Here is a 27,394-nt window from a genome sequence, read left to right as displayed (position 1 = left end):
AATCACCACCCTTAAAAATAGAATTGCATTTGAATCAAAGTATCAGAAATCCAACTCTGTTGGTATCATGCTAAACGAATATATTAATAAATAAAACATTCCTTCCTATCCCTGTTCATGCACACATGCTTTGTGGAGAACAAAAATGTTGGAATGGGAATTATAGCAACAACTTTCCTTGAAACATCTTGACATGTTTGTGGGGGGAAATGGGCAGCAGCAGGTTTTCCTCCCTGATTTCAGTTTTATTTTATATTGTCATGTGATGGTTCTCATTTAGCAGATAATCAAATATTTCTGAAATGTTGCTACTTCATTATGGCATGCCACTTAAAGACAGGTAAAGACCAATGGTTTGGGGGCATGTTGGCAAAATACATTAGATTCATTCATTCAATTTATAGTCGTCCATTCTGTTCACATTAGGATCAAGACAGCTATCAACAACCAATTACAGAAATGCCCAATATATTTCTTCTCAAAGATATGTAAATAACAATATTATACCCGCCATGTGTTACAAGAGGTGTAACAGGCATCTTGTTACAGAAGTAAATCTTAATTGCTCTTCTAAAGATGCAAACGAAGGCAATTCCAGAAACAAGACATTCCCTAATTTGGGGATCATGCAATAGAAATAAAAGAGGAAAATAAAATAAAAGGACAAACATTGCCACTCATAAAAATAAGCTGATGCAAACGAAGGCAATTCCAGAAACAAGACATTCCCTAATTTGGGGATCATGCAATAGAAATAAAAGAGGAAAATAAAATAAAAGGACAAACATTGCCACTCATAAAAATAAGCTGATGCTGTTTTGTTTTTTTTTAACAAAAATCATTCACTTGTAATTGCCTCAACTTTAGACACAGAGAGCGATTATTCTGAGCCGGGGGGGGGCAGGAAATACATAAACCCGGCCCTAGCTCTGTCAGTTTGAGAGAGTTTGATATAGAAAAAAATAATATTGAAATTGTTATGGTAGCAGTGCTACTGTTAAGCAATGGTAATTGAGGAGATTTCTATGAAAACTAAACTAACCAAATGTTCTCCACTCCTGTCAGCCTTGTCTAAGGAAGCAAATGTAGAAGGAGCAGCCCTAAAGAGTCAGTAAATTCTTCATGCTTTTTCAAGACAAGAAAACTACTCTAATACCCCAGCAGGTTTGGGAATGAAATGGAAAAGAAGGAAAGTCATTTAACATCTAACGTTGCAAATAAAGAATTCCACCGTTTCCATAATCCAAAATAGGCTAACTGTCAATATAGGGAACAGCCTTGCATAAAAGAATCAACAGTGGCCTGATTCTACCAGAAAAAAAGTGCCTGTTTCCATCATTTAGTTGCTAATAGGTAAAAAAGAGAAGAGAGTTGTGATGAAAGTGGATTGATTCATCGGTTAATAATCGGACTGCAGATTAAAAAAAAAATCTTGGGGGGAAAAAAGAATAAATACCTGGGCAGCATGTAACTTTTGCCTTTTGGGTTCGACCACCTTCACAACACGAGAGTATAGATCCATAGCTCTCACCCACATGCACATAGACTTGCATGCCTTTGACACTTTCTCTACCTTTTCTGGTACAAAGTCAGGATTGTTTATGTATTTCTGAAGCTTAATTAATATTGCGCTCTTTATATTTTCTTTGTCATATTCTAGGAGCTTTCTCAGGAAGGTGGAATCACTAAGTAGTTGTTTTGCTGTTGCCCAGTCAGGCCTGAAAGATTAAAATGAAAAGATTGATGAAGATCTACCGTGGAAAATATATACTGTAAAAAGATCTGTATTATAGGGTGTGCTGGTTTGTTTTTTAAAGCCCAGTTTTAAGATGAAATATATATTTAATGACCTACAGGTATATCCAGTTTGCAGACTTGGTGAAAAAAATTAAAAACAATTACCGGTATTTAGGCTTCAGATTCTAAGGAGAAGATATAATACAAGGAAAGAAGCTGCACGTTTAAGTTACTGTTTTGTGGTATCATAAACTGAAACTTCTATTTTTGTCGCACAGCCAGCCAGATGGTCAAACTGGGTTTTACATTTGTATCCACCAATTGAGTCCTTTCTAGGGACTTGGGATAGGCAAAAGTGGATGTTTGATGGTGGATAATTGCAGGATGAAAGCTTATTATTATTTAGATTTTTTATCCCACCTTCATAATTTTTTATAAGTAACTCCAGGCAGTGAACATACCTAACTCCTCCTTCTTCCTATTCTCCCCACAACAACCCTGTGAGGTGATTGGGCTGAGAGATTGGCCCAAAGTCACTCAGCCGGCCCTCATGCCTAAAGTGAGACTAGAATTTACAGTCTCCTGAATCCAGCCGGATGCCTTAAACATTATGAATATCATTTATTTCATTTTTTAAAAAGAAAGTATAATAGGCTGCTAAAATATCTCTTCCTTTACAGCAGGGGTGTCAAACTCGCCATGTCACATGATGTGTCTTTCTTTCCCCATTGCCGGAGCTGGGGTGTTTCGGCATGACGCATCTGTCATATATATATATATATATATATATATATATATATATATATATATATATATATATATATATATATATATATATAGTCTCGGGTTTCTTCCCGCGTTCCTTTCATCTTCAGAAGAAGGAAGCTGAAACCACCAGCCTGAGGATGACGGATGGGATTCCGTCAAAACGTTGCTCCTACACCTTCAATTCTACGCGGGGAAAAACCTCAGAAAACGTGTGTGTGTGTGTGTATGTATATATATATATATATATATATATATATATATATATATATATATATATATATATATATATATATATATATAATTTCATTATCTTGAGGCAGTCTTTTTTATCTTTCTTTTTGCTTGTCAAACACAAGGTTCCTTTATACTTTTTAAACAGAAAATACATTTTCATCCATATCATTGATATACTGTAAAAGTAAATGAGAGATTGATAAAATATGCTGCTGTCATTTTTGATGTCATACATAATTCTTTTTTATGTAGAAATGGAAAGAAGACAATTTACAACTGCAGCTTGAGGCTTAGTTCTGCTGAGAAACTGAAGGGCCGGCACTAATTGCTCTCCCGGCCTTAAAAAGGATATCTAGAATACAGATTCTCAAACTGATATAAATAGATGAAGAGAAGATGGCCTTGTAAGAAATTGACAAACATATAAACAAACTGGTACCATTTAGTCACAGTTATTGAACAGTTATTCCACTTTAAGCTTGATAATATCGGACAGCATTTCTATTTACTCAGTCACTGGATTCAGTCGGGCTCATTTTTTGTAAATCTTATTAGGAGTACATCTATACTAAATCCATACCTTTATCTAATAAGCAAGTGTAATTGTGTAATATATATTATGATCAATTTACCCAAAACAAATGATTAAACTAACTAAGCAAGTGAGTTGTTGTTTTAATCGTTTAGTTGTGTCTGACTCTTGGCAACTTTGCAGGCAAGTGCTCTCCATGCTATCCTGTCAAGCACAGCTTCTTTCAGTTGTTTGGATGTACAATTTTGTATCAGATTTGATGTTATCAAAACAGCATGATTTTTGCTTGCCCCTTCTTCTTGTTCCATTAACCATTCCTAGCGTGATCGCCTTCTCCAATGAATTTGCACGCCTGACATGGCCAAAATAAATCAGACATAATCAAATGGGCTCGCTGCCTTGGAAGAGTGAGGAAAATTCTCAGGGACGACTCACACCCTGGTTGGTACCTCTTTACTCTCCTACCATCGGGTAGGAGATATAGATGTATAGCCAGCCGTACCAACAGGCTGAAGAACAACTTCTATCCACGGGCTATCAGGCTCCTGAACGGGAAATAACTCTATGTATGATTGACTTGTGAGGCCGGTGTGTTGTACAATTAGTTCACATGGTGTAACAAGATGGCGGGTTTGTTGTCACTGTGAGTTGTGGCGGGGGGAGGCACGAAGGAAGGCTCAGCCAATCTCACTGTATACATGTTGTACTTTAATAATAAAGGTTCATTCATTCATGAGTAATCATTTGATTATGTCAAATGAGTAATCATCATCAAACATCAAAGAGGTGCATCTATTTAGGGAGTTATTCATACTCATAAGCAGATGGGACATACAAGAAGGGTAGAGCCAATTTGCAAATTTACTCTACATGTCAGTTATGTTTGGCGTGTAAAATTAAATTTGGATTACAATGAGGATTTTTCCCTAACTGAAAAATCAAATCATCTAGTAAATATATAATAGTTGATTGCAAATGTCATTCATGAGACAGACAATGTTAGGGGCAGAATGCTATGAGATGTACAGCCATCCTTATATTCCCTATAAGATTAATCAGAGCACAGGGTATTTTAGCCACTGGGGAAGACAGGTCAGAGAACTGGATGAGCACTAGTCTTTTTGAAAGCTTAAAGGTCAATGAAATACCTATGCTAACAGCCAACTGAGCAGCTACATTTCAAGGCTATGTCACAATAGTTGACAGCTTGTCGGGGGGCGGGAAACGTATAAAAAGAGCAGCTGGAATTGTGCAACAGCAGAAGAAACGTGGAAGGAAAAAATAAGATCAAATATCGAGAGGAAAAGCGTGCTAAAGTCAACTATAAGCATTAAAGAAGAAGTGTAGTTTGGTGATAGCAAATGAAATCCTATTTACAATGAGGTGGACCAGAGTCTTGAAAAGTCAGAACTCTTATTGTATTTATGTGTTTTTATCCCACCTTTATTATCTGTATAAATAATCTAAGTCGGTGAACATACCTAATACTTCTTCCTCCTCACATTTCCCCTCAGACACAAGCTTATGAGGTGGGTTGGGCTGGCTGAGAGTGATTTGTCCAAAGTCACCCAGCCAGCTTTTCATGCCTAAGGTGGAATTAGAACTCATGGTCGCCTGGTTTCTAGCTGGGTGTCTATATAAACCTATCTTTTTAAAAAGTCTATTTATTACTCTGCCTCTCATTTGCTTTCCAATAACTACACTTAAAGTGTCACTCATTACTGGATTCCATTGGGATATCACGTCAGCTGCTCATTCAAGCCAACATTTCTTTTCTCAAGATTGCACTCTTGGCTGCAGCAGAAAACCGTGTGACCTCGGGAAGAGACTCAGTAGTTTTAAAAAGTTGCTGAGAGGTGCCAGGTGTGCTCTGATGCATGTTTTTCCTTTTGAATCTGAAGCCCTAATATCTGTGGAGCGGGGGGAAGGGAAAGATCTATCTATAACTACTACCAAAGGGATAATGTAAGGTCACCGTGTTTATGGTTTCAGCTTCATGACATTGGCTATTTCAATAGCTGTAGGGAAATTTGTATCAGAGGGGAATCACATACAGTGCACAAGAGATGGGAAAATTAACGCATGCTAAAGAAAATTGCTTTTCAGAAAAAAAACCCCATCATTCGAGGTGAAGAGTAAAGCTACAAGTCAATGCAAAAGATTAAATATACAGTATAGCTATCTTACTTTGCATTTAAAAGAATACAAATAGCTTCCATCACTGTCATGACAAGATCAGGAGGTTTAGTGAAAACTCTGATTTCAGAAATATCTGCCTTATCTAAAGAATCTAAGGCTTTGTTGGCAGCTTCTAAAGCTGGAAGGGCTTCATCCAAATCTCGCTGGGCATCATCAGCTATTGCCTGAGTTTCCTCTGCTTTTACTTTTGCAACAGCTTCATCTTCCTGAACAACACGCCGAACCTGGAAAAAAAAGAGTAATCTGGTAGGAGAGATGGGCAGCGTAAAAATTTAATAAACAAATAAAACTAAAAGGAAGAAATAAATGTTTTAAGGAAGAAAAATATATTAAACACAGGTAATCCAGACTGCATTTTGGGTAGTTGTTGGGTTATGGTCCCAACTGAGCGCAGAATTATGATCATAAGTTGTGGCAGTCATGAAGTGAGGTACTCATGTGATTGCCTTGCTTAATGGCCACAATTCCTGCTTTCCCCATTTTGGTTAAGTGACTCTCTACGTCATTAAATGGAGGATTTGGTGTTCATATGTGTCTTACCTGGGTGACCCCTATCTCGAGGGACCCTTTTCACAGTTTCCCGCCCCACTAGGTTTCATACCCTTGAGCCTTCTCTCACCCAGGTCACACTTCACTCGGTTACTGAAGACCACCTTTGAGAAAGAGAGCTAGCCAGTCTTCCTATGCAGAGGCCACGTGGTGCTATTCTGGAAGAGGGCACCATTTTAGAAGTAGTTACAATTCTCAAATTGCAAAAACTGTGGCCGCTTCCAAAATGGAAGATTGGCCAATTCTCTTTTTCAAAGGTGATCTCAAGATTACAAAATCCCTAATTTGGCACCCACATACACATATTAACTTATATCATAACTTATAATACATAGATTCTTAAATGTTTTTTATATATGTTACTTTATCTAAGAACTGCTGAACAGAAAAACCTATCTGATATATTCAGATAGAGGGAGACACACAATGGAGACACACACACATACACACACACACATACACATACACACACACACACACACACACACACACACCATTTTATACCTGATCAGCATTTTCTTGATCGACTGCTAATTTTTCCATCAAGGCTTCAACATCCAATGATTTCTCCTTGAGAACTGGTTCTAAAGCAGAAAGATCTAATTTCATTTTGTCAACAAGTACATTTGTCTCTAACAGTTTGGTTAAACCATTTTTTACACGATCCCGAGCCTGAAAAATAAGCAAATAAATATTGATAATTGTTTCAGTACTTTGAAAAGATATTATCTTAAAAAGCTGGTGCAGGTGGCTGTTTTCTGTAAATCCACAGATAATCATAGTTAGATTAAAATGACCATAATAATGATATGAATATTTTAATATGTATTTATTACTATCAGTTTAATTAGCCAAATCAGCATGTCAAAGAAATTATTCGATTGGATTAGCATTTCTTTTACTAAAAAACATTATTTTTTACAAAAAGAAAGTAAATATTTCTATCAAAGTTAATCTAGTTTTCACACTATAATTGACATTTTGTTGCAATGTTTATTACTCAAAGAATGTTTTTTTTAATTAGATCTTAGGGTAGCCTTCCTCAGTTAGTACTCCTCAATCAGACCATCACTCCCAGAATTTTCAGTCAGAATGGTCTAAAGCAGGGCTCCCCAACTCCTGGTATGTGGACCGGCATTGGTCCATGACATGCCAGAAACCAGGGCGCACAAACAAACAAAGCCCCATGTGTGGGATATAGGCAGCATGCTAAAGCACGCCCCCTCTGGTCCATGGAAAAACCTCTCTCCACAGAACTGGTCCCTGGTGCCCCAAAGGTTGGGGGCCGTTGGTCTAAAGACATCTGAAGAATGAAGAAGGCTAGTCCATATTGTGCCAATCTAGTAGGTACTTTTCACTGAGAGGTAGACAAAGGCATTCCCACCCATGCTGCTATATTCAGTTATGCCTCTTATTACTTTGCTGCATATAACATTTGAAGCTCCTGGAGATTTGCAGCCCTAGCTCTGTGTCTATATATAAAGACCAGAATACATTGTCATTCTGTATGGAAGATAACCGCACAAAACTCCTATTATTTGTGAAAAGCATCGCTAAAACCAACAACATACCTGTTTTTCTTTAATGCAGATTGCCTTATTCAGAGACAGAGGAAATTACCAAGAAATGTTGACATCTGAATTACAATCATGATAAATTTAGATATAAATTGAAGGGGGATTACATTTAAGCCAATTTGATAGAAAGAATACCTACACTCCTAATACTGAATAGTAATATTTCCACTATAAAGAACAACGGAAATCTTGTTTGTTTGTATGACGACAGTGGGGTAGGGAATAAAACATACTTCTATGCTAATTCAATTATTTTTTTAAATAAACTTCAACCTACTGAAACCAGTTGCTTCCTTTTTTCAGCAAGCATGGACAAATAGAGATTAATTAACTCTAAATAGGAAGTTGGTGTTGTATAGTAGCGTCGCCGGAGCTCTGCATAATACTGCTCTGCCATCTCTGTTACACTCATGTGGATGTCTACACACATTACAGAAAGTTTCTCTTTCATTCGATCAGTTCCCAGATCAACATGCATAAAAAAAGTCCTTGATACAGAAAGAAGTGCTTCTTTTGGCCACTGAAAGAAAGAAAAGAAAATGGCTACCTAAATAATCTTTCTTGAAGTATATATGCAATACACAAACCATTTCTTTTCCAATTATTTCAGAAGAATTGCCACTGAAAGACAAAACGGAAGCGGAGGCCATTATTAAATTGCAGTTAATATAATATGCTCACTTTCACATGGCATGAACATAAGGCAGCTGCTTTAATTGATGATTTATGGAATTTGTAAGAAATACTAACATATTCCACTTGCAACACACGAAAACATGAATGAAAGTTGACTATTGAAGTATAGTCTCTTTTCAGTTGATACTGTATTTAGCAGAGATATTTCTACTTTCCCTATAAAATATAAAATAATTTTCTCAAAAGCCACAAATGATGACAAAGACCAAGGACCAATGTTTGACCATTTCCCCAAATTATATTAACTTGTGCTTAAATTATAGATTAAATGTAATGTTGCAGAATATAGAAAAAAATAAACTTGATGGGAAAACAGCAATCCTTAAAGTAGATTCATGTATTATTTAACATCTTATCAAAATTCTTCAATGAATAATTTACCTGCACAAACCAGTCAATAGTGCAGCAATTCACAAGTGAGGGAAACATTCGGCACCGTGCTCGGAAAGCATCTCCAACAGGACTCATACACAGGACAATGTGTAGCTTCTGTCGAACCCGACTAATGAAGTACTGAAATACCTGAGAAAAGACAAGTTATAATTCAGAGATAGAAAGTGAACATACCGGTAATTATCAGAATCACTGCCATCATCCACTTTTTAGACAGTTTGTGTAACTGAGAATAATATATTATAAGAACCAATAGTTTAAGTGACTTAAATATAGGAAATCCATTGCGAAGCAATATTAAGTGAGTTTTGTCTTATTATATGACCTTTTTGCCACAATTGTTAAGGGAATCGCTGCAGTTGTTAAGTGAATCATGCGGTCATTAAGTGAACTCAGCTTCCCCCATTGACTTTGCTTGTCAGAAACCAGCTGAGAAGGTTACAAATGGTGATCACATGATTCCAGGACAGTGCAACTGTCATTAAATACATGCCAGTTGCCAAGCGTTTGAATTTTGATCGTGTGACCATAGGGATGCTGCAATGGTTGTATGTATAAAAAATGGTCATAAGTTACTTTTTCAGTGCCATTGAAATTTCAAACAGTCACTAAACAGTTGTAAGTCAAGGACTACTTATATCAGGGCTTTTCAACCTTTTCACCCATTGTACTACTTTTATTATTTTTATTTTTATTTATTTTAATTCCATTTATATCCCGCCCTTCTCCGAAGACTCAGGGCGGCTTACAAGCTTAGCAGTAGCCTTCATTCTATGTATATGCCTGCTTATTAGGGTTTTCACACACACCCCCAAGCGGCATTATTACAAAGTCAGCTTATTGCCCCCAACAATCTGGGTCCTTTTAGGATATGGCAACATCCGAGTATACCAGTCGCCTAGCAAGGTGTCAAAAACTTGACCAAAAAAAAAAAAAAGGAAAAAAGTGATGAAGTACAGGTAGTCCTCAACTTTCAACAGTTCGCTTAGTGACTGTTCGAAGTTACAATGGCACTGAAAAAAGTGCCGCCCAAGCCACAGCCGAGCAAGACACCTGCCTGCCTGCCTGGCGGCACTCTTCCTCCTATCCGAGATTTTCATTGTTGTGAGCATTTCTGTTGAGTATTGGCAGCGGGGGTCAGGTGGGGGGGTGTTTGGTTTTTATTCCCCCCTCCATCTGCTGGGTGGTTGCAGCAGGCTTTGGTCACTTCACATGACCCTGGGACACTGTGACCATCATAAATATGAATCAGCTGCCAAGCATCTGAATGTAAATCACAAGACCCTGATCGGTGCTTCTTCTGGGCTCAGCAGATCCTGGAGCTACTGCTGAGCCCTGACAGCCCCGAAGAAGCGCTGATCCTAGCACTTCCGCTGAGCCCTGACAGCCCTGCAGCTCCAGCCATCTCTCGCTCAGCCTTGTGCGGTGCTGCCACCAGTTCAGCTCATTCCCCTCCACCGCCACCACTTTTCTAGGATGGTCGCGTACCATCTCCCAGGTGCCAATGCACCACAGGTGGTACCCGTACCACTGGTTGAAAAGCCCTGACTTATATAACTCTTTATTTCCTATAAATTGCTGATACATTTAAATATTGTTCTGCTGGCAGCAAGATCTGATTGCTGGCACAGCGACAGATTTAATTGCAAATCAGGGCTGTTTTCGAAGGAGGCAAAGGAGGAGAGGTCCCGGGGCTTATGGAGCAAGGGAACTGGATGAGGCTGTCGGCAGGCGCAGAGGAAGGGAGAGAGGCTTGCTTTTGGAGGAGTTGGAGGCAGCAGCATGCTCCAGGGGCGAAAAGGAGTGAGGCCCCTTTAAGGAAAAGGTGGAAGAGACAGGATCAGAAAGAGAAGAGGAGGCAAGATGGTCATGCAGGAATACAAGCTAAATTGAGGGCTAACCCACATGGAGCTCCATTTCCATCTGTCCTGTTTGCCATCGTTCGCTCCCTAGAGACTAAAATGGACGTTCTGAAACTTGAGCTGGCCACGAACAAGGAGTATATATCGGAGGTGTATGCAACGAAATTTTATTTTGATGTATGCCGATTGGTGTACATTCAAAGTGACAATAAAGTTGTTGTTGTTGTTGTCGTCGTCGTCATCATCATTATCATTATCGCATTTAAATATCTATAATAAACATGGATTTAAATAAGGCATGTAAAGCAGTACTATATTTATAATATCTTACCTCATCTCTGTTGCCCTCTGCTATTCCTGCTTCTTTTGCCTTGGGTCGGGTAGCTCCCATTACAAACTCCAGTTCATCCTTTTCAAACAGATTAGGTACCTCTCCAGAATTCAAAATATTGTTTATGTCTTCTAGGAATTCTTCTACAACTATCTAAAGGTTTTAAAAATACCAGGTATTAAAAAGTTACATTGTTAAAAAAAGGACTTAGAATCAGAAAACAAACATCACTAGAAAAAAAGGGAAAAAATACTAGTACACTTTACAAGAAACAGATGCTATTACTTCTAAAATGTGTTTACTTCTCAGCTTTACTGTTAATTTGTCATTACTAAGTCATCTATAAAAAGCCAGTCATTCAGCATTTTCTTCCATGATGTTTAAATCCAAAAGAAGTTGTTAGAAAAACTGCAAAATTAATGAATGTCATTGCTGCTAAAATCAGAGAAAATTTTCAGCAGACGAACAGATGCCCCCTTCTTTCTCTGCATGCTATTTGTACTGTTGGATTGTTTATCCAAGACTGATAATTTGTATTATTTTGATTTATCTTGAATGGGGTTTACTTCAGAAGATAAATAAAGATTGAAAAATTAACCTCATCTAAATTTTTCCTATTAATGTCAAATCCTTAACAAAATAAGCAAGTTTAAAGCAATATCTTAAAAATCTGGATAGTTCAGTTTTATTAATTTCCTTTCTACCACAATTTCACTAAATCCAAATACTCAAGAGAAGTTTATATTTTCAACAAAACCAAGATTCTGTTGAAGAGTGTCCATATGTACCACACTATCCCACAGAACATAAATATCCTGTACTGTATCTTCCTAATGATATATGTCACTACAAAAAAACACAAATGCATATATCCTGTCCATTTTCTCTCAGTGGGACGCAGAAAAAAAGGCACATGCAGTAAAGTGACATGTTTTTCTTAGAACTCCATGGCTATGCTCATCTGAGTACGATTTTAATGAATTGGTGCTCAATACATTTATTTTATTTTATTTTATTTTATTTATTTAATAAGCCACCCACCTTACCTCAAGGTAACTTCTGTCTTAGGATTTATCTACTGGTATCTATTTACATTCCAATTCCAAAGAAAGGCAGTGCCAAAGAATGTTCAAACTATCGCACCATTGCACTCATTTCACATGCTAGTAAAGTTATGCTTAAAATCCTACAAGCTAGACTCCAGCAGTATGTGGATCGAGAACTACCAGAAGTACAGGCAGGATTTCGAAGAGGTAGAGGAACTAGAGATCAAATTGCCAACATACGCTGGATCATGGAGAAAGCTAGGGAGTTCCAGAAAAACATCTACTTCTGCTTCATTGACTATGCTAAAGCATTTGATTGTGTGGATCACAACAAATTGTGGCAAGTTCTTAAAGAGATGGGAGTACCAGACCATCTTATTTGACTCTTGAGAAACCTATATGCGGGTCAAGAAGCAACAGTGAGAACTGGACATGGAACCACTGATTGGTTCAAAATTGGGAAAGGAGTCCGGCAAGGCTGTATACTGTCACCCTGCCTATGCAGAGCACATCATGAGAAAGGCAGGGCTAGATGAATCAAAAGTTGGAATTAAGATTGCCGGGAGAAATATCAACAACCTAAGATATGCAGATGATACCACTCTAATGGCAGAAAATTGAAGAGGAACTACAGAGCCTCTTGTTGCGAGTGAAGAAGGAGAGTGCAAAAGTTGGGTTGAAATTTAACATTAAGAAAACCAAGATCATGGCATCCGGCCCTCTCAATTCCTGGCAAATAGATGGGGAAGAAATGGACGTAGTGACAGATTTTATTTTCCTGGGCTCCAAGATCACTGCAGATGGGGACTGCAGCCAAGAAATTAAGACACTTGCTCCTAGGCAAACTTGCTATGGCAAACCTAGACAGCACACTAAAAAGCAGAGACATTACCCTGCCAACAAAAGTGCGTATAGTCAAAGCTAGGGTCTTCCCAGTTGCAAAGTTGGACCATAAGAAAGGCTGAGCACCAAAGAATTGAAGCCTTTGAATTATGGTGCTGGAGAAGACTCCTGCGAGTCCCCTGGACTGCAAGCAGATCAAACCAGTCAGTCCTAGAGGATATCCACCCTGACTGCTCTTTAGAAGGCCAGATCCTGAAGTTGAAACTCAAATACTCTGGCCACCTAATGAGAAGGAAGGAGTCACTGGAGAAGAGCCTAATGCTGGGAAAGGTTGAGGGCAAGAGAAGAAGGGGACGACAGAGAATGAGGTGGCTGGATGGAGTCACTGAAGCAGTAGGCATGAGTTTAAATGGACTCCAGAAGATGGTAGAGGACAGGAAGGCCTGGAGCAACGTTGTCCATGGGGTCGCGATGGGTCGGACACGACTTCGCAACTAACAGCAACAAATATGGTATCCAAGTCTCATAAAAATTCTCTGTGTTATCTCAGTATTTTACTTGTTCAGAATATTTTTCATACCATTTTGTTAAATTGTCTCTGATGAAGTAAAAATTCTCAAACAAACTGTTTCCTGATGGAGATTTTGTGGAGTTAAGCTAAAAATTGTTACTTTAATATACTTTCCCAGGGAAACTAAATAGTTAGCTAAGCCATAAAACAGAGAAGGCCAAGAAATGCTGATAAGCTGGGAGGCAATAGAGTTCTGGGAAATAAAAGAAATTAACTCCCTTGGAAAAAAAAACCCTAGGATCACAGAATTTAGTTCTTTTAAAACTCCAATGTCTTTGTAGTCCTGCCTCATTACCTTATAGTTACACTTAACACCTACACTGATCTAACTAGGTATGTGATCTAATTAAATACTTTGTATTGGATATATCCAGTGCTTTTTTTTGTAAAAGAAAAAGGTGCTGGAACTCACACACGTCATACAACTTGCCTTGCCTACCCTACAAAGTTCCATCCAAAAAAGGTGCCGGAACTCCGTTCTGAGCGTTCTATGAGAAAAAAAGCCCTGGATATATCCCATGGAGTGTCTCACTGTGGTATCTATTTACATGCATATTTTAATTTGCACACATCTCAAAAAAGTAACTGTAGCTGCAGTTGTTTAGGTCTCCTCCATTTCCTACAAGGCTGGCAATAAACCAATTTGCACTTCAGTTAATAAATTAATTCGATTCAAACGTACCCCTGAAAAAAGTTCTCCTACACTAAACATTCTTTAGTGAGGGCCTTGAAATGGAAGACTAGATTGATTCCCACAACGGAGGAATGGTTACAAAAACTGATGGAGCTAGCAAAGATGGGTAAACTGGCTGTACTGATTAAAGAAAAGAATTTGATTTGATGCATGTGATAGTCAAAGAAGGAATAGATTTTAAATATCCCAAATTCAATATTTAAAACCGGAGAAACATTATTACATTATTAGAAAATTAATTATAATGTAACTAATTAGTACATTATTAGAAAAACCACTGCTAACGTAGCTGATAAACAGCAGTAAGAGTTACAGAATCATAATTTATTGTGGGAGTTTTCAAAGCTCCTTATTGTTGTGTTAACTTTCAGCCAGAGAGATATTTTTAAATACCGTTGCTCTAATTCAAGATGTGTTTTAATTTTCTAACATATTATAATAATAAATTTGGCAGCTAACAACAGGAATTGAACCTATTACTTATGTTGCATCAATTTTTATGCTTTAGGAAACATGGATAATTAAAAGCAGGATTCATTATGAAAGATTGTAGGGCAATTTTCTTCAAAACCTTTTAATAAAAAACTTATTGGGTATTATCACCCAAAATGATAATATGTATTAATTTGCTGATCATCCTACCTACACTATTAATAGTTTATATAGTGTAAATTTTGTATAAGTGCCTCCTATTGATATTTATCTGATCCTGATGTAAACTAGATTTTTAAAAGGACTTTTATGCTTCAAAGTTTAGAAAGATACAACATACTGTGTCGAGTTCAGAATCCTAATCCTCCACGTTTTGATAAAAACTTTCAGGAAAAGCCTGCTGAGCTTAATTAAATTTTACATACCATTGGAGAGATTTCCTTCCTATTAAATGAAGTAGATATACATCAATCTTAAAATATTGTTAACAGTGTTAATCAATGATTTTTTTAGAAAGAAATGCTTGATAAATAGTATCAATCATCTCACATTAACTGGGCTATTTCATGGCAGTTCCAATTTTCCTATAAAAATGTGTTCGTGTGAACTATTAAGCAGGTCTGCTGGAACAGCAGCCTAAGCATTTCTGAATGCAATTCAGCTAATATCGAAACTGATCCAGTATCCAATTTTGTAAACTGAAAAGAGTTTTGAAAGGTTTATCTACTTTAATAATCTCAGTGTTAAAAGGTTCCAGTTTCTATTGTAGCCAAATGCTTCTGCTACATTCTTCTTCACTCTATTCCACTGTAACTTAATTTTTATTTCTATTCTACATTATTTGTATTCTGTAATGAAACAATTGGAGGAAAAAATGGAATAGTTTTTTTTAAGAATGAAGAGAGCTTCCTTAATGCCCTTATGATATAATTTGGTTATTATTGCTTTATATACAGTATGTATATGTATGTATATGTATGTGTATGTGTGTATGTATATATTCCATCTTTATTTAACCAGGAGTGGAACTTATCTATCTATCTATCTATCTATCTATCTATCTATCTATCTATCTATCTATCTATCTATCTATCTATCTATCTATCATCATTATCTATCTATCTATCATCATTATCTATCTATCTATCTATCTATCTATCTATCTATCTATCTATCTATCTATCATCATTATCTATCTATCTATCTATCTATCTATCTATCTATCTATCTATCTATCTATCATCTATCTATCTATCTATCTATCTATCTATCTATCTATCTATCTATCTATCTATCTATCTATCTATCTAATCTTTTAAATTTCGAACATTTTTATAAGTTTAGAAAAACCCCACATCAAAATAGTAGAGAGACTATTGTGTGGAAAAAGCAGAAAATGTGTTATAACATCAGTTTGATATAAATATAAATGCAAAAAAGCAGTGTGTGTTTGTGCTGTTGGGGGAGAGGGGTGAGAGGGATAGCAGCCATAGAGACATAGAGACTTGAGTGAGCATTTTGCAATCAATTCCCTACCTTTGATTAACATTACATCTTTATCAGCCTTTTATTGTATTGTTTCTCAAGCTAAGAGAAAATTGACCCTCCTGCTGCTTCCAGGCAGCAAATGGGTAAACTGTCTAAAATTATTGGTGGAGTTGATTATGAGAGGGGAGGCTATTCCAGGGAATAGCAGGGAGCCATGAGGGAGCCATGAGGGAAAAATAATAGCAGCTGCAGAGAACTGCCATTATGAAAACTCATAGAGCCAAAATAAGTTTTCAAAAATAAAAATGCCTCTCTTTTTTGGTAGTTACGTCCTGGCTCAGCTGTGGTATAAGAGGTATCATTGTGAATTGAATGTTAAGATAGTGATAACAAAGCTTGGGGGCAGGCAGCAGGAACTTTGGCCTTGGATTATCTCCTGAGTTCCCAGTCCCTGGTGAGGTTAAGCCTGAGTGGAGAGACAACATTGCAGGGACTGTTTTTTTTTTTAAAGGATGCTGGATAAACTGAACATGAGAACAATGAATTAGGGTGTTTTGGTACTTTCTCATGGACTGGAGGGATGCTAATCAGCTCCTTAAAAGGAAATCAATATCTTTTCTTTTAAAGCCAAACATAACTTCACATCCCAGACATTCTGGGAATTGAAGTCCACACATCTTCAAGCTGCCAAGATTGAGAAACACTGTTCTAAACTATTTGAGATTGTCCATAATTCATCCTAAACAACTCTCAAATATTTTTTTGTTATTCTGGGTTTTGGCTCAGACTCAACCCAAGGTAATCCTTAAATGATTTCAAGCTAAAAATAAGGCAAGGCTGCTCTCTCTCTCTCTCTCTCTCTCTCTCTCTCTCTCTCTCTCTCTCTCTCTCTCTCTCTCTCTCTCTCTCCCTCTCTCTCTCTCTCTCTCTCTCTCTCCCTTCCCCTTTTCATCTTTCACTTGTTCCCAGCATTACCATCCAAACTTCCTCTATAATTTTTCCTTGTTGATTTCATTTTTAAGGTGTGAGATTTATGTAAATCCACAGAATCTTATTCAAATAACATGGTAACAGCTGTTCAGTTCTATCCCCTATTCATCACCGCCCTGAGTCCTTCGGGAGAAGGGCGGTATACAAATAAAATTATTATTATTATTATTATTATTATTATTATTATTATTATTATTATTATTATTATTATTATTATTAAATTAATACTGGAACAAATATCTGTTTTAAACATGTCCTTTCAATAGATCTAGTTTATTTTGTAAATGCTCAAATTACTGTTCTAAGCATCAAACACTGTTTACATCACTGTTTTAACCACAATTACTGCATGTTATTCCACACTTCGACCACTTATTAATGCTGCCATGGAAATTGTTGTCATTTTCATTGATGAAAACAATGTCCTGAGATCAACATTTCATCAGCTTTGTTTTCACGTGTGTTTCCTTTTTTATGTATGTGCTTTAGCCCTGATTTTTATTCCTGTATTTCTATACTAATTTAGGCACATAAATGGATTCTTATAATGTTATATTTTCTCTTTCTTTAATTTATGGTCAATTTTTAGTTTTATGGGGAGTGTCATAATCCAGCAGTGGCTCACATGCAGAAAATTCCAAGTTCTCAAGTAGCTAAGCATGCTTACTTATCTTCCTAACCTGCAATTGTGCATTACTAGCTGTGTCCCTCTATCACTTTCCATTACAATTCCAAGAATGAAGAGTGAGATTTCTCTGTTATGCCTTGAATCACCCTTCACCACAAACTAGCAAACTTCATTGCCTGCCAGAGTTTATATCTGGAATAAAATCACGAGGCAAGTAGTCCTCAACCTACGACCCAAGTGAGCCCCAAATTTATGTTGCTGAGTGAGACATTTTGTTAAGTGAGTTTTGTCCCATTTTACGACTCTTCTTGCCACATTTTTTTAGTGAATCACTGCAGTTGTTAAATTAGTAAAACGGTTATTAAAGTGAATCTGGTTTCCCCATTGACTTTGCTTGTCATAATGTTGCAAAAGGTGATCACATGACCTCGGGACACTGCAACCGTTATAAATGTGAGTCAGCTGTCAAGCATCTGAATGTAAATCATGTAACCATGGGGATACTACAATGGTCACAAGTGTGAAAAATGATCATAGGTCACTTTTTCAGTGCTGTTGTAACTTTGAATGGTCACTAAGTGAAATGTTGTAAGTCAAGGGTTGCTCGTACAACCAAAAACAAAGAAACAAACAACAGCCACACCTTGCAGAAACATGAAGGAATCAAAATTTTATCTTTATCCTTTGCTAGCAGAGTGCATCTACTTTCAATGTCTTATCTGAACTTCAACATTTAATGGCACTTAAAATTCCCGTTCTGAAGTGTTTTGGCTGCATAAACAAAAATACCTAAATCCAGTGAGGGATTCAAATATGTGAACAAATATGGGAATCAAATGTGGTTCTCTGTGTGGATGCCACTTCTGGAAGTCCATTCTGGGCCTGAGCAACAAAAAATTAGCTACTGATTCTGTCGAACTGGTGAGGACTGGCTGAATCCCACCACTGGCTAAATCACAATGCATTTCAATATATTAATAGTGCTTTATCTGCAAAAAGAATTTCAATATTGTTTCATACCTGGGTGTCTGTGAAAAGAAAAACCATGTCTTTGTCTTCCACCCCTGCCATTTTGTATAGCTTCCTAAGGTCTTCATGAAAAGAGTCATAATTATAGCCACGACTTAGTTCTATTTGAAAGCATTTATAGCCACAAATATGAGAGGCAAGCCTAGTCAGAGACTGCTTCCCTGTGCCTCCAACACCGACAAGGAGGGAATTTCCTCTTTCCTGACGAATCATCCGAGCAATTCTAGGCAGAAAATTGAAATGACATTTGACTTTGATAAAACTTACAAAAGTAAAAATACCATTCTACTGTACTCATCTGTGACATATTGCATGTACCAGAATTGAAGCAGAAGATTTTTTTTAATACTCTTCCAGGACATGACTGCAAAACTTACAATATACAGCTTGGTTCATGCATCCTCTTATTGTGACTCAGGAATCACCTGCACCTACATGGCTAAATTCCTGTGATAGATTTGGTCACTCCTCCTGACCAGGCAGAACTAAGTTTATGAAATGTAACACAATCACCACCAAACCTGTTCTGGTTTGTGAATTTGTTGTTAGCTTTACCTTGGTACAAGGCCTATTGATGGCTTCAAGGGCCTAGATCGCTCACTGGCATTTTACTTCTTTGTTCTTTGCCCTATATGCATATAATGTCTTTTCCAGCTCTATTTCACACATACCTATTTTGTTTTATGCTTTAACTATTTGTGCATCTCTGACACATGCATCTTTTGCCCGTCCTTTCGCTACACTTCAGTATAGCAAATATCATGAGTCTTTCTGCAATCTCTCTAGAATATTTTTAGATTTCAAGAGGGTGTGGTGATAATTTTATTCAAATGTTACATTACCTAAAATATGGAGAGGGACACATAAAATCCAGGTTCACATATTGGAGTGAGCTTGTCTTTGCTTGCCTGGAAACTGACCTAATGGTTAGTTTGTTTATAGATAGCTATATATATATCTATATATATCTACAAATAATATATATCGAATCTCAGATAAAGGGTATGACTAACTGATGAGAACATAATGAGTTCGAAATGATCATCTTAGCCTCCCAAATTCTTTATTAGCAATTTGAATAATTTGCACAAATAATGAGCTGTCATAGTTGACTATATCCTGTGGATAAGCCCTGAGCCGGGCCAAAACAGGAATGAAAGAGTTAATTAGCAAGGTCCATTCAAAAAGCCTTGACAAATACTTAAACATACATTTGCCTTGCCTTCCAGCTAATATAAGAGAGAAAGAACCCCGTGGCTCAGGAGGTTAAAACACTGCCTGATATATAATCAGCCCGGGTTCGAATCTCAGATAAAGGGTATGACTAACTGATGAGAACATAATGAGTTCGAAATGATCATCTTAGCCTCCCAAATTCTTTATTAGCAATTTGAATAATTTGCACAAATAATGAGCTGTCATAGTTGACTATATCCTGTGGATAAGCCCTGAGCCGGGCCAAAACAGGAATGAAAGAGTTAATTAGCAAGGTCCATTCAAAAAGCCTTGACAAATACTTAAACATATATATATATATATATATATATATATATATATATATATATATATATATATATATATATATATATATATATATATATTGCCCATCTCACTCTGTCACTCTGAACAGTTCACAGATAAAATATTAAAACCCATAAAAATATCAGTAAAGTAGGAGCCAAGTAAAAAACAAGGTAGAATAAGTTAAAAGTTAAGAAATAAAGGCAGGAGGACCACTATATCTCTGATATGTATTGTCTATGTACGTATATGATCTAGTTTTGGTTCACTTTGACAAAGGAGCTGGCCTAGAACTCAGGAAATTCTGGGTTCTAGGCTTCCCTTAGGCATAAAAGCCAGCTGGGAAATTAGCACTAGTCCAGGGGTCGGCAACCTAAAAAAGAAAAAGAGCCACTGGGAACCGGTTCCATCACAAATTAAAAAAAGAGGGAGCCGCGTGCGTGTGACCATGCACGCGCATGCGCAAAAAAGTTTTTTGCGCATGCGCGGACGCACGCGGCTGCCATTTTTTAAAAAATGATATGGAACCGGTTCCCGGTTGCCCGACGGCGACGGCCCGTCTGCAAAGCTGCCGCTTTCGGCAGCTTTGCAGGCGGGCCGTGGCAGCTTCCTCAAAGAGCGGCGCCCCTGCCCATTCCGAGAGGTGCGCGCGCACCTCTCCGAACGACCGGAGGTGCCCGCGTACCTCCGCGCGAAGGGGCAGCGGCGCCGCTCTTTGAGGAAGCTGCCACGGCAGCTTCCTCAAAGAGCGGCACCGCTGCCCGTTCGCGTGGAGGTACGCGCGCACCTCCCCAAAGGTTTGGGGAGGTGCGCGCGCAACTCCGGTCGTTCGGAGAGGTGCGCGCGCACCTCTCGGAATGGGCAGGGGCGCCGCTCTTTGAGGAAGCTGCCGCGGCCCGTCTGCTAAGCTGCCGCTTTCGGCAGCTTCACAGACGGGCCGCGACAGCTTCCTGGAAGAGCGGCACCGCTGCCCATTCGCGCGGAGGTACGCGCGCACCTCCGGTCGTTCGGAGAGGTGCGCGTGCACCTCTCGGAATGGGCAGGGGCGCCGCTCTTTGAGGAAGCTGCCGCGGCCCATCTGCGAAGCTGCCGAAAGCGGCAGCTTCGCAGACGGGCCGCAGCAGCTTCCTCAAAGAGCGGCACCGCTGCCCATTCGCGCGGAGGTACGCGCGCACCTCTCCAAAGGTTTGGGGAGGTGCGCGCGCACCTCCGCCCATTCGGGGTGGTGCGCGTGCACCTCTCCAAACGGGCGGTGCCACTCTCCATTTGGAGAGGTGCGCGCGCACCACTGCCCGTTGGAAGAGGTGCGCGCGCACCGGGCGGCTGGGAGCCGCAAGAGACAGCTCAAAGAGCCGCATGTGGCTCCGGAGCCGCAGGTTGCCGACCTGTGCACTACTCTTTCAAATATGTCAAACTCAGGACATCACGTGACCTCGCGCAATGTATTGGAACTTTTTCCCCATTGCCGGCAATGGGGTGGGTGCGGTTTCCTTGTGATGCATCCAGCCCGTGGGCCGGTGGTTTGACACCGCTGTCTTAAGAGAGAGAAGTAGAGAGGTTGTTATTGTGGGGAAAAGAGAGAGCAAGAGTATTAGATATGTCTACTGTCTTGACTCTGTATGTGGGGGGTAGGGGGATAAAAAAGGATTCACTTGATGTTTACAAATGTTGAATTTATCAGACTTGAGCACTCTAATTTTACAAAGATATACATAGCTTGGAACTGCCTATATTCTCAGATGCTATATTAATAATGCTTGGTTCCTGGCAAAAGATTTGAATTATTAAGTTTTCACTGGTTTAATTAATTGGAAATGACAATCCTGATCACAATTGCAGTTGTAACCTGAAGACTACCTGTATGTGACAAAGGTATGTCACACATTTCATATATACTTGATATTCAATATTGTATTCCATATTGTATATATAATATTAATACTAAATTAATGATAATTTACCTTGAAACATGCTCTACTGCATCTTGGAAAAATACCAGCCTGACCTCTTTAGAGCTTGTGATATTATAATCATCAAGATAGTCTTGTAAAATTCCAATAATCTTTTCCATTTCAGGTAACTCTTCATAAATTCGATCAGCTTTATCTACTCCAACCTACATGGTATTATTGAGAAAAATCAGATGAATATAATGAAATGATAATTTAATGACAATTGAGAACAGACACTAATCAAAGAAATATAGTGACGACAGGAGTGAAACAATACTGACAGAGATTATACAAAATTAGGCATGCAGAGAGAAAAGTAGCTTGTCACACCTCCTGGATCTATTAATTAATTTAAAATGTTAGGCATAAGATGGTTCCTTGTGAATGTAGGTGCACTGGAATCCTCTTCCCTCACTTTTGACTCTGTCATGGATTCCTGGGAAACACTACAGCAAATTAATAGTTAGTTCAATGAACCACCTCTTTCTTTCTGTTCTTAAACTCCATAGCATTTTATTTATTAATGAATGCATATCCTAGTTTTCAACTACAACATCCTTCAAAGCAATTTGGAATATGCCATAAGATACTCCCTGGCTGATTGATAAGGAAGAAAAGAGGAGACATCAAGGTGATTACAGATCAATTGCCCAGCAATGAACAGATGGGAATACAACATTTTTTGATGTTTTAAATTTTCAAATATCTAAATCTAAATGATCTATCTACATCATTTCCAAAAGGGTGAACTTTAACCTCTATTTATTTTCTTGTTTTAACTTTTCAGCTTGAAAAGCTCAGAAGAGGAAAAGGTATATTTGCAGTACACATATCTGTCACTCTCTAGGCTTTCTTTTTACAAATATTACTTCATATTTTTATTCATTTATGAAGATAATTCCAAGAAAAAGTACCTATTTTATTTATTGGTGGAAAAACTGACATTATGAAAGGATGTTTTTTTAAAATCCCCTTGTCATCCAAGCAGAAATCATAGATTCAAGTCTATGACCTACTGATGCTGTCAATTGTTATAAATGAATCTTACAAATTTGCAGTAAGATTCTCTATTTGGACATACTGTATATAAATAAGTTTCTGCAAGATGCCTGGAGCAGGGAAGTCTCCCTTTCCTTAGCTGTCCATCTAACAAATTATTTGAAATCTAGAATTTAGCCTTTTGAGAAACTAAAATAAAATTTTAAAAAAACTAGTACATGTTTTTGCTGACACCAGATCTATGTTGTGATTTGAAATCCAGGAGGTCCAGGAGGTTAATATATATATATATATATACAAAATGAGGACTATCACAAAACAATTTTGTATCTTTATTATAATTAATATCAGTGCATATTGAAGACATTTCCTTCATAAAATGGAAGGTCAATTCAATGTAATGAATCACATAACAGTTATACAGGTAAATATTTAATTAACAGATTTAGTGAAATGAGTCTCTGTGCCTCAGAGATTACTCTAGGAACTATTTCAAAGCAAAGGAGCAAGAAAACCATCAACATGTTCACTCCATATGTTTGTTCCAGGGCCATCTGCTGATCAGCTGTTTACTTTCTGCACTGATTTGATCTGTCAGTTCTGAAAGCAGCTCAGAATTTATTCCTAAATATGACACTTCCAGATAATCTAAGAGACACTTCAAATTGGAGAACATTCCATCTCAATAAAAGAGATACCATCATTTGTGGGGGAAAGAATTTGGTAAACATTATTAAGGCTAGGCATCATTCCGTCTGACACTTAATAATTAAGAGATATGCACAAACTAACAGAGATGTTGGCAGAAACAGTGGTTTTAAACTTCGCTCTTGCCTCTTCACCCTTTGGGGTCTATTACGTTTTACATTTGAAACAATATCTAAGTGCATACGATTTTTTCCAATATTTACTGCACTTATATTCCACTATCCCTCAAAGCTCTGCATTTATTTATTTATTTATTTATTTATTTATTTATTTTATTTAGTTATATTTATATACCGCCCTATTCCCTGAGGACTCAGGGCGGTTTACAGGGAATTAAAAAATCCACCATACAAAAGTTAAACCAAATTAAAAAATATTAAATTGACCCTGTATACTTAAAACCCCAATTAAAAATTTCTCCTCAGCCTGGGCCTGAGAGCTCAAAGAGCCAGGTCTTCAGGCCCCGGCGGAATGATCGGAGGTCGGGGGCAGTCCTCAGCTCCACCGGCAGCTGGTTCCAGAGGGCAGGCGCTCCCACTGAGAAGGCCCTATCCCTGGGTGTCACCCGCCGGCAATCTCTCACCGGCGGCACCCTGAGCAGACCCTCCCTGTGGGAGCGCACTGGGCGAAGGGCGTTTGATGCCAGCTTGGGAATATGAATGTTTTTTCCAAATCAGGGAAATAAATTGATTGTAAAATAACCATATTATTGTTAAAACCTCTCTATTATTGATCTAAAAACACTTTCATGGTTTTATTGAATTCCAGCAGCAAAAGTTTGATTATTAAGATTGTTATTGTAATACTGGATGCTGAAATTCATAAATATTTCATAAGAGTAAATCAACTATGGCTATAGAAAGGCTGATATAAAAGGACATTTTTATATAAAAAAATAAAGCTAATCATAAAGCTATGATTCTATATATGTTAGTAGTATGCTCACCTTAATGTAATCTCCAAATAAGATAGGTTTAGATGCAAATGAATCTGGGTCAGTTGAAACTCCAAAATATTTACCTACAAATCAAAATAATAATTGGTTTGCTGATTTGAAAGCACAGAATGTTTATGAATAAAAAAGTAATCAGACGTACACAAATACATTAAATAAGGATTCTTACTGGCCATGTCACTTAACATAGAATAAAAATATTGTTTATCTTCATTACAGATGAGTCGGTCATGAAAAATTCTCTGGCACTCATGACAGAATAGCCTAAATATCTGATTCTGGTCTCGAACTGACACAGGATCACACTGCAGTATGCCTGTATAGAAAAATAAATGCTATTTACATAACAAGCAATCTTCAATACTTTTAAAAATACATACATATTCACCAACTGATAACTGCAACATCAAACTATTTTAAATGCAATTTGCAAGTAAATCTTTTCCTGTGGCATGCTACTGTTCCTAAGGCATTCAAAAGAACACAAAAAGAGTTATACTAGATCAGACAAAAGGCCCAGCTAGGGCAAAAATCTTTTCTTAGAGCAGCCAGCCAATTAATGAAGGGAAGCACACAATTAAAATATGAACATAGTAACAATCATTGGTCACATTCTGCAGTATCTGGAATTAAGAGGCATACTGCCTCAGATCATGACAAGACATAGCTTAGCATGATTAGGAGTAGCAAGCCTGTCCTAGTTATATTCAACACCTGTGGCCTTCTTTTTCATCCCCCAGTATGACAATCAGATTAGTGTCAGTTGATTGCAGTGTCCTCCTGTCTGTGAGAATAGCCTTGGGAGACAGGAGGAAGAACTACAGCCTAGGCAATATTCAGATAAGAGGTATCTCAGCCCACAGAAGGAATGAGAGTGAAGGAAGGTACCTTCTCTAATTATCTGGAAAGTAAAGGTGAGGAAGAGGAGAAGTGCTTTCAGATTTGCAAGATTCTGTTACTATAACCTTACAATAAAGGTAGTGTCAATGCTCAAGTTTTTTGTTTTCTTGGCTGGATTACCTCAAAGGGACATGAATTATGTGGCAAATATAGTAATGTTTCCAATACAGTTTATGTTTTTACTGTACAATATGTTACAATCTGTTTTGTGAGTGTTTTACATGGAATAGCATATTAAGAACCTAGCGCGCTAAACAAAGTCATTGAATCTTTAAATCTAAGAACGTTAAGATTTTTTTATATGTGGCAGAAGGTCAGAAGAACTATTATATAATAGTGGGAGTTGAATCTACTTCTAACTTCCAGAAACAGATAGCTGATATGTGCTTCAAAATGTCTTGAGGGAAGTTCAAATAAGAAATAGTATTTTTGAGTAAGCTGGTCAAATGTTTTGGAAAGGTTTTGCAGCTGGAATGTATTTTTTACTCTTTTTTTGGTTAATGCATTTTAAGTATGTTGAACATATTCTAACCATTATTCATGTTCTCATCCTGTAAGTTTATCTAATATTTTTTTTAAAAAAACTCTCTAACAAAGTGGCTAGCAGTCTATTTTGTACTAATGAATTCTACACACAGAAGTAAACATTTCCCTTATCTGTCCTAACCTCTCACTCAAGTTCACTGGATGAATTCAGACTATAGTATTAAGGGAAAAGTTTCCTTCCCTTCAAACATGCCTTATTTTAAGCACCATAATAATAATAATAATAATAATAATAATAATAATAATAATAATAATAATAATAATAATAATAATAATAATAATAATAATAATAATAATAATAATAATAATTTAATTTCTATACCGCCCTTCTCCCAAAGGACTCAGGGCGATGTACAAGGCAAATACAATAAAAATACAATATACAAAAGCTAAAAAGGAATTAAATAGTGCAGCCCAATAACAATAAAAATAATACAATTAATATTAATATTAAAATACCCCAAACCCATCAGACCAGGCCGGCTTGTTCGAATAAGTATGTTTTTAGATCACGTCGGAAGGAGCGAAGGTCGGGAGCCATCTGGAGCTCAACCGGTAAACGGTTCCAAAGGTCTAGCGTGCCCACAGAGAACGCCCTCCCCCTGGGGGTCGCCAGTCAACACTCTTTGACCGACGGCACCCTAAGAAGGCCCTCTCTGTGAGAGCGCACTGGACAAAGGGAAGTTGATGCCGCCCCTTACTTGCTTTTTTTCTAAGCTAAAAAGCTTCGAATATTGTAACCTTTTTTGCAGTTAAGGTGCTGCAGGCTTTTGGTCATTATGGTTACTCTTCTCTGTACTTTCTTAGGTTCCATGGTGTTCTTGAGGCAATTATGAGAACAGAGGTATGGTGATCAAGCGAGTATAAAGGTATACAATATTGGTGGTTTTATTTCTGATTTCTTTCCTAGTGAGTCTCAACATATCATTTGCCTTTCTTCAAGCATCCTTATACCCAGTGCTTTTTTTGTAAAAGAAAAAGGTGCCGGAACTCACACATGTCATACAACCTGCCTTGCCTACCCTACAAGGTTCCATCCAAAAAAGGTGCCGGAACTCCGTTCTGAGCGTTCTATGAGAAAAAAAACCCTGCTTATACCACACTGATATTTTCATTAAGCTGTCTTCCTATCTGAAGCCTCCTTATCTCAAAAAGAGGCTGAGCTCCCTGAACACCAGGAGACTCTCTACAATACTCAGCAGCTTAGCAGCAGG

At 37.7% G+C, this 27,394-nt stretch overlaps 1 protein-coding gene across 1 annotated transcript in view; it reads right to left on the bottom strand.

The window, feature by feature from the left end:
• DNAH6 (dynein axonemal heavy chain 6) overlaps positions 1-27,394 on the bottom strand; it is a gene marked incomplete at its 5' end in the record, with an annotated part of 188,976 nt that overhangs the window by 78,257 nt on the left and 83,325 nt on the right. The window contains 10 exons of the mRNA XM_083353480.1: positions 1,457-1,718; positions 5,459-5,694; positions 6,524-6,691; positions 7,874-8,116; positions 8,674-8,814; positions 10,879-11,031; positions 18,591-18,822; positions 22,082-22,236; positions 24,726-24,799; positions 24,904-25,050. Coding sequence (XP_083209606.1) covers positions 1,457-1,718; positions 5,459-5,694; positions 6,524-6,691; positions 7,874-8,116; positions 8,674-8,814; positions 10,879-11,031; positions 18,591-18,822; positions 22,082-22,236; positions 24,726-24,799; positions 24,904-25,050 — 1,811 coding nt within the window. The remainder of the gene's footprint in view (positions 1-1,456; positions 1,719-5,458; positions 5,695-6,523; positions 6,692-7,873; positions 8,117-8,673; positions 8,815-10,878; positions 11,032-18,590; positions 18,823-22,081; positions 22,237-24,725; positions 24,800-24,903; positions 25,051-27,394) is intronic.

Source organism: Vipera ursinii (assembly GCF_947247035.1).
Source record: "Vipera ursinii genome assembly, chromosome: 2".
Classification (NCBI taxonomy): domain Eukaryota; kingdom Metazoa; phylum Chordata; class Lepidosauria; order Squamata; family Viperidae; genus Vipera; species Vipera ursinii.
This window is presented reverse-complemented; position numbering and strand designations above follow the sequence as displayed.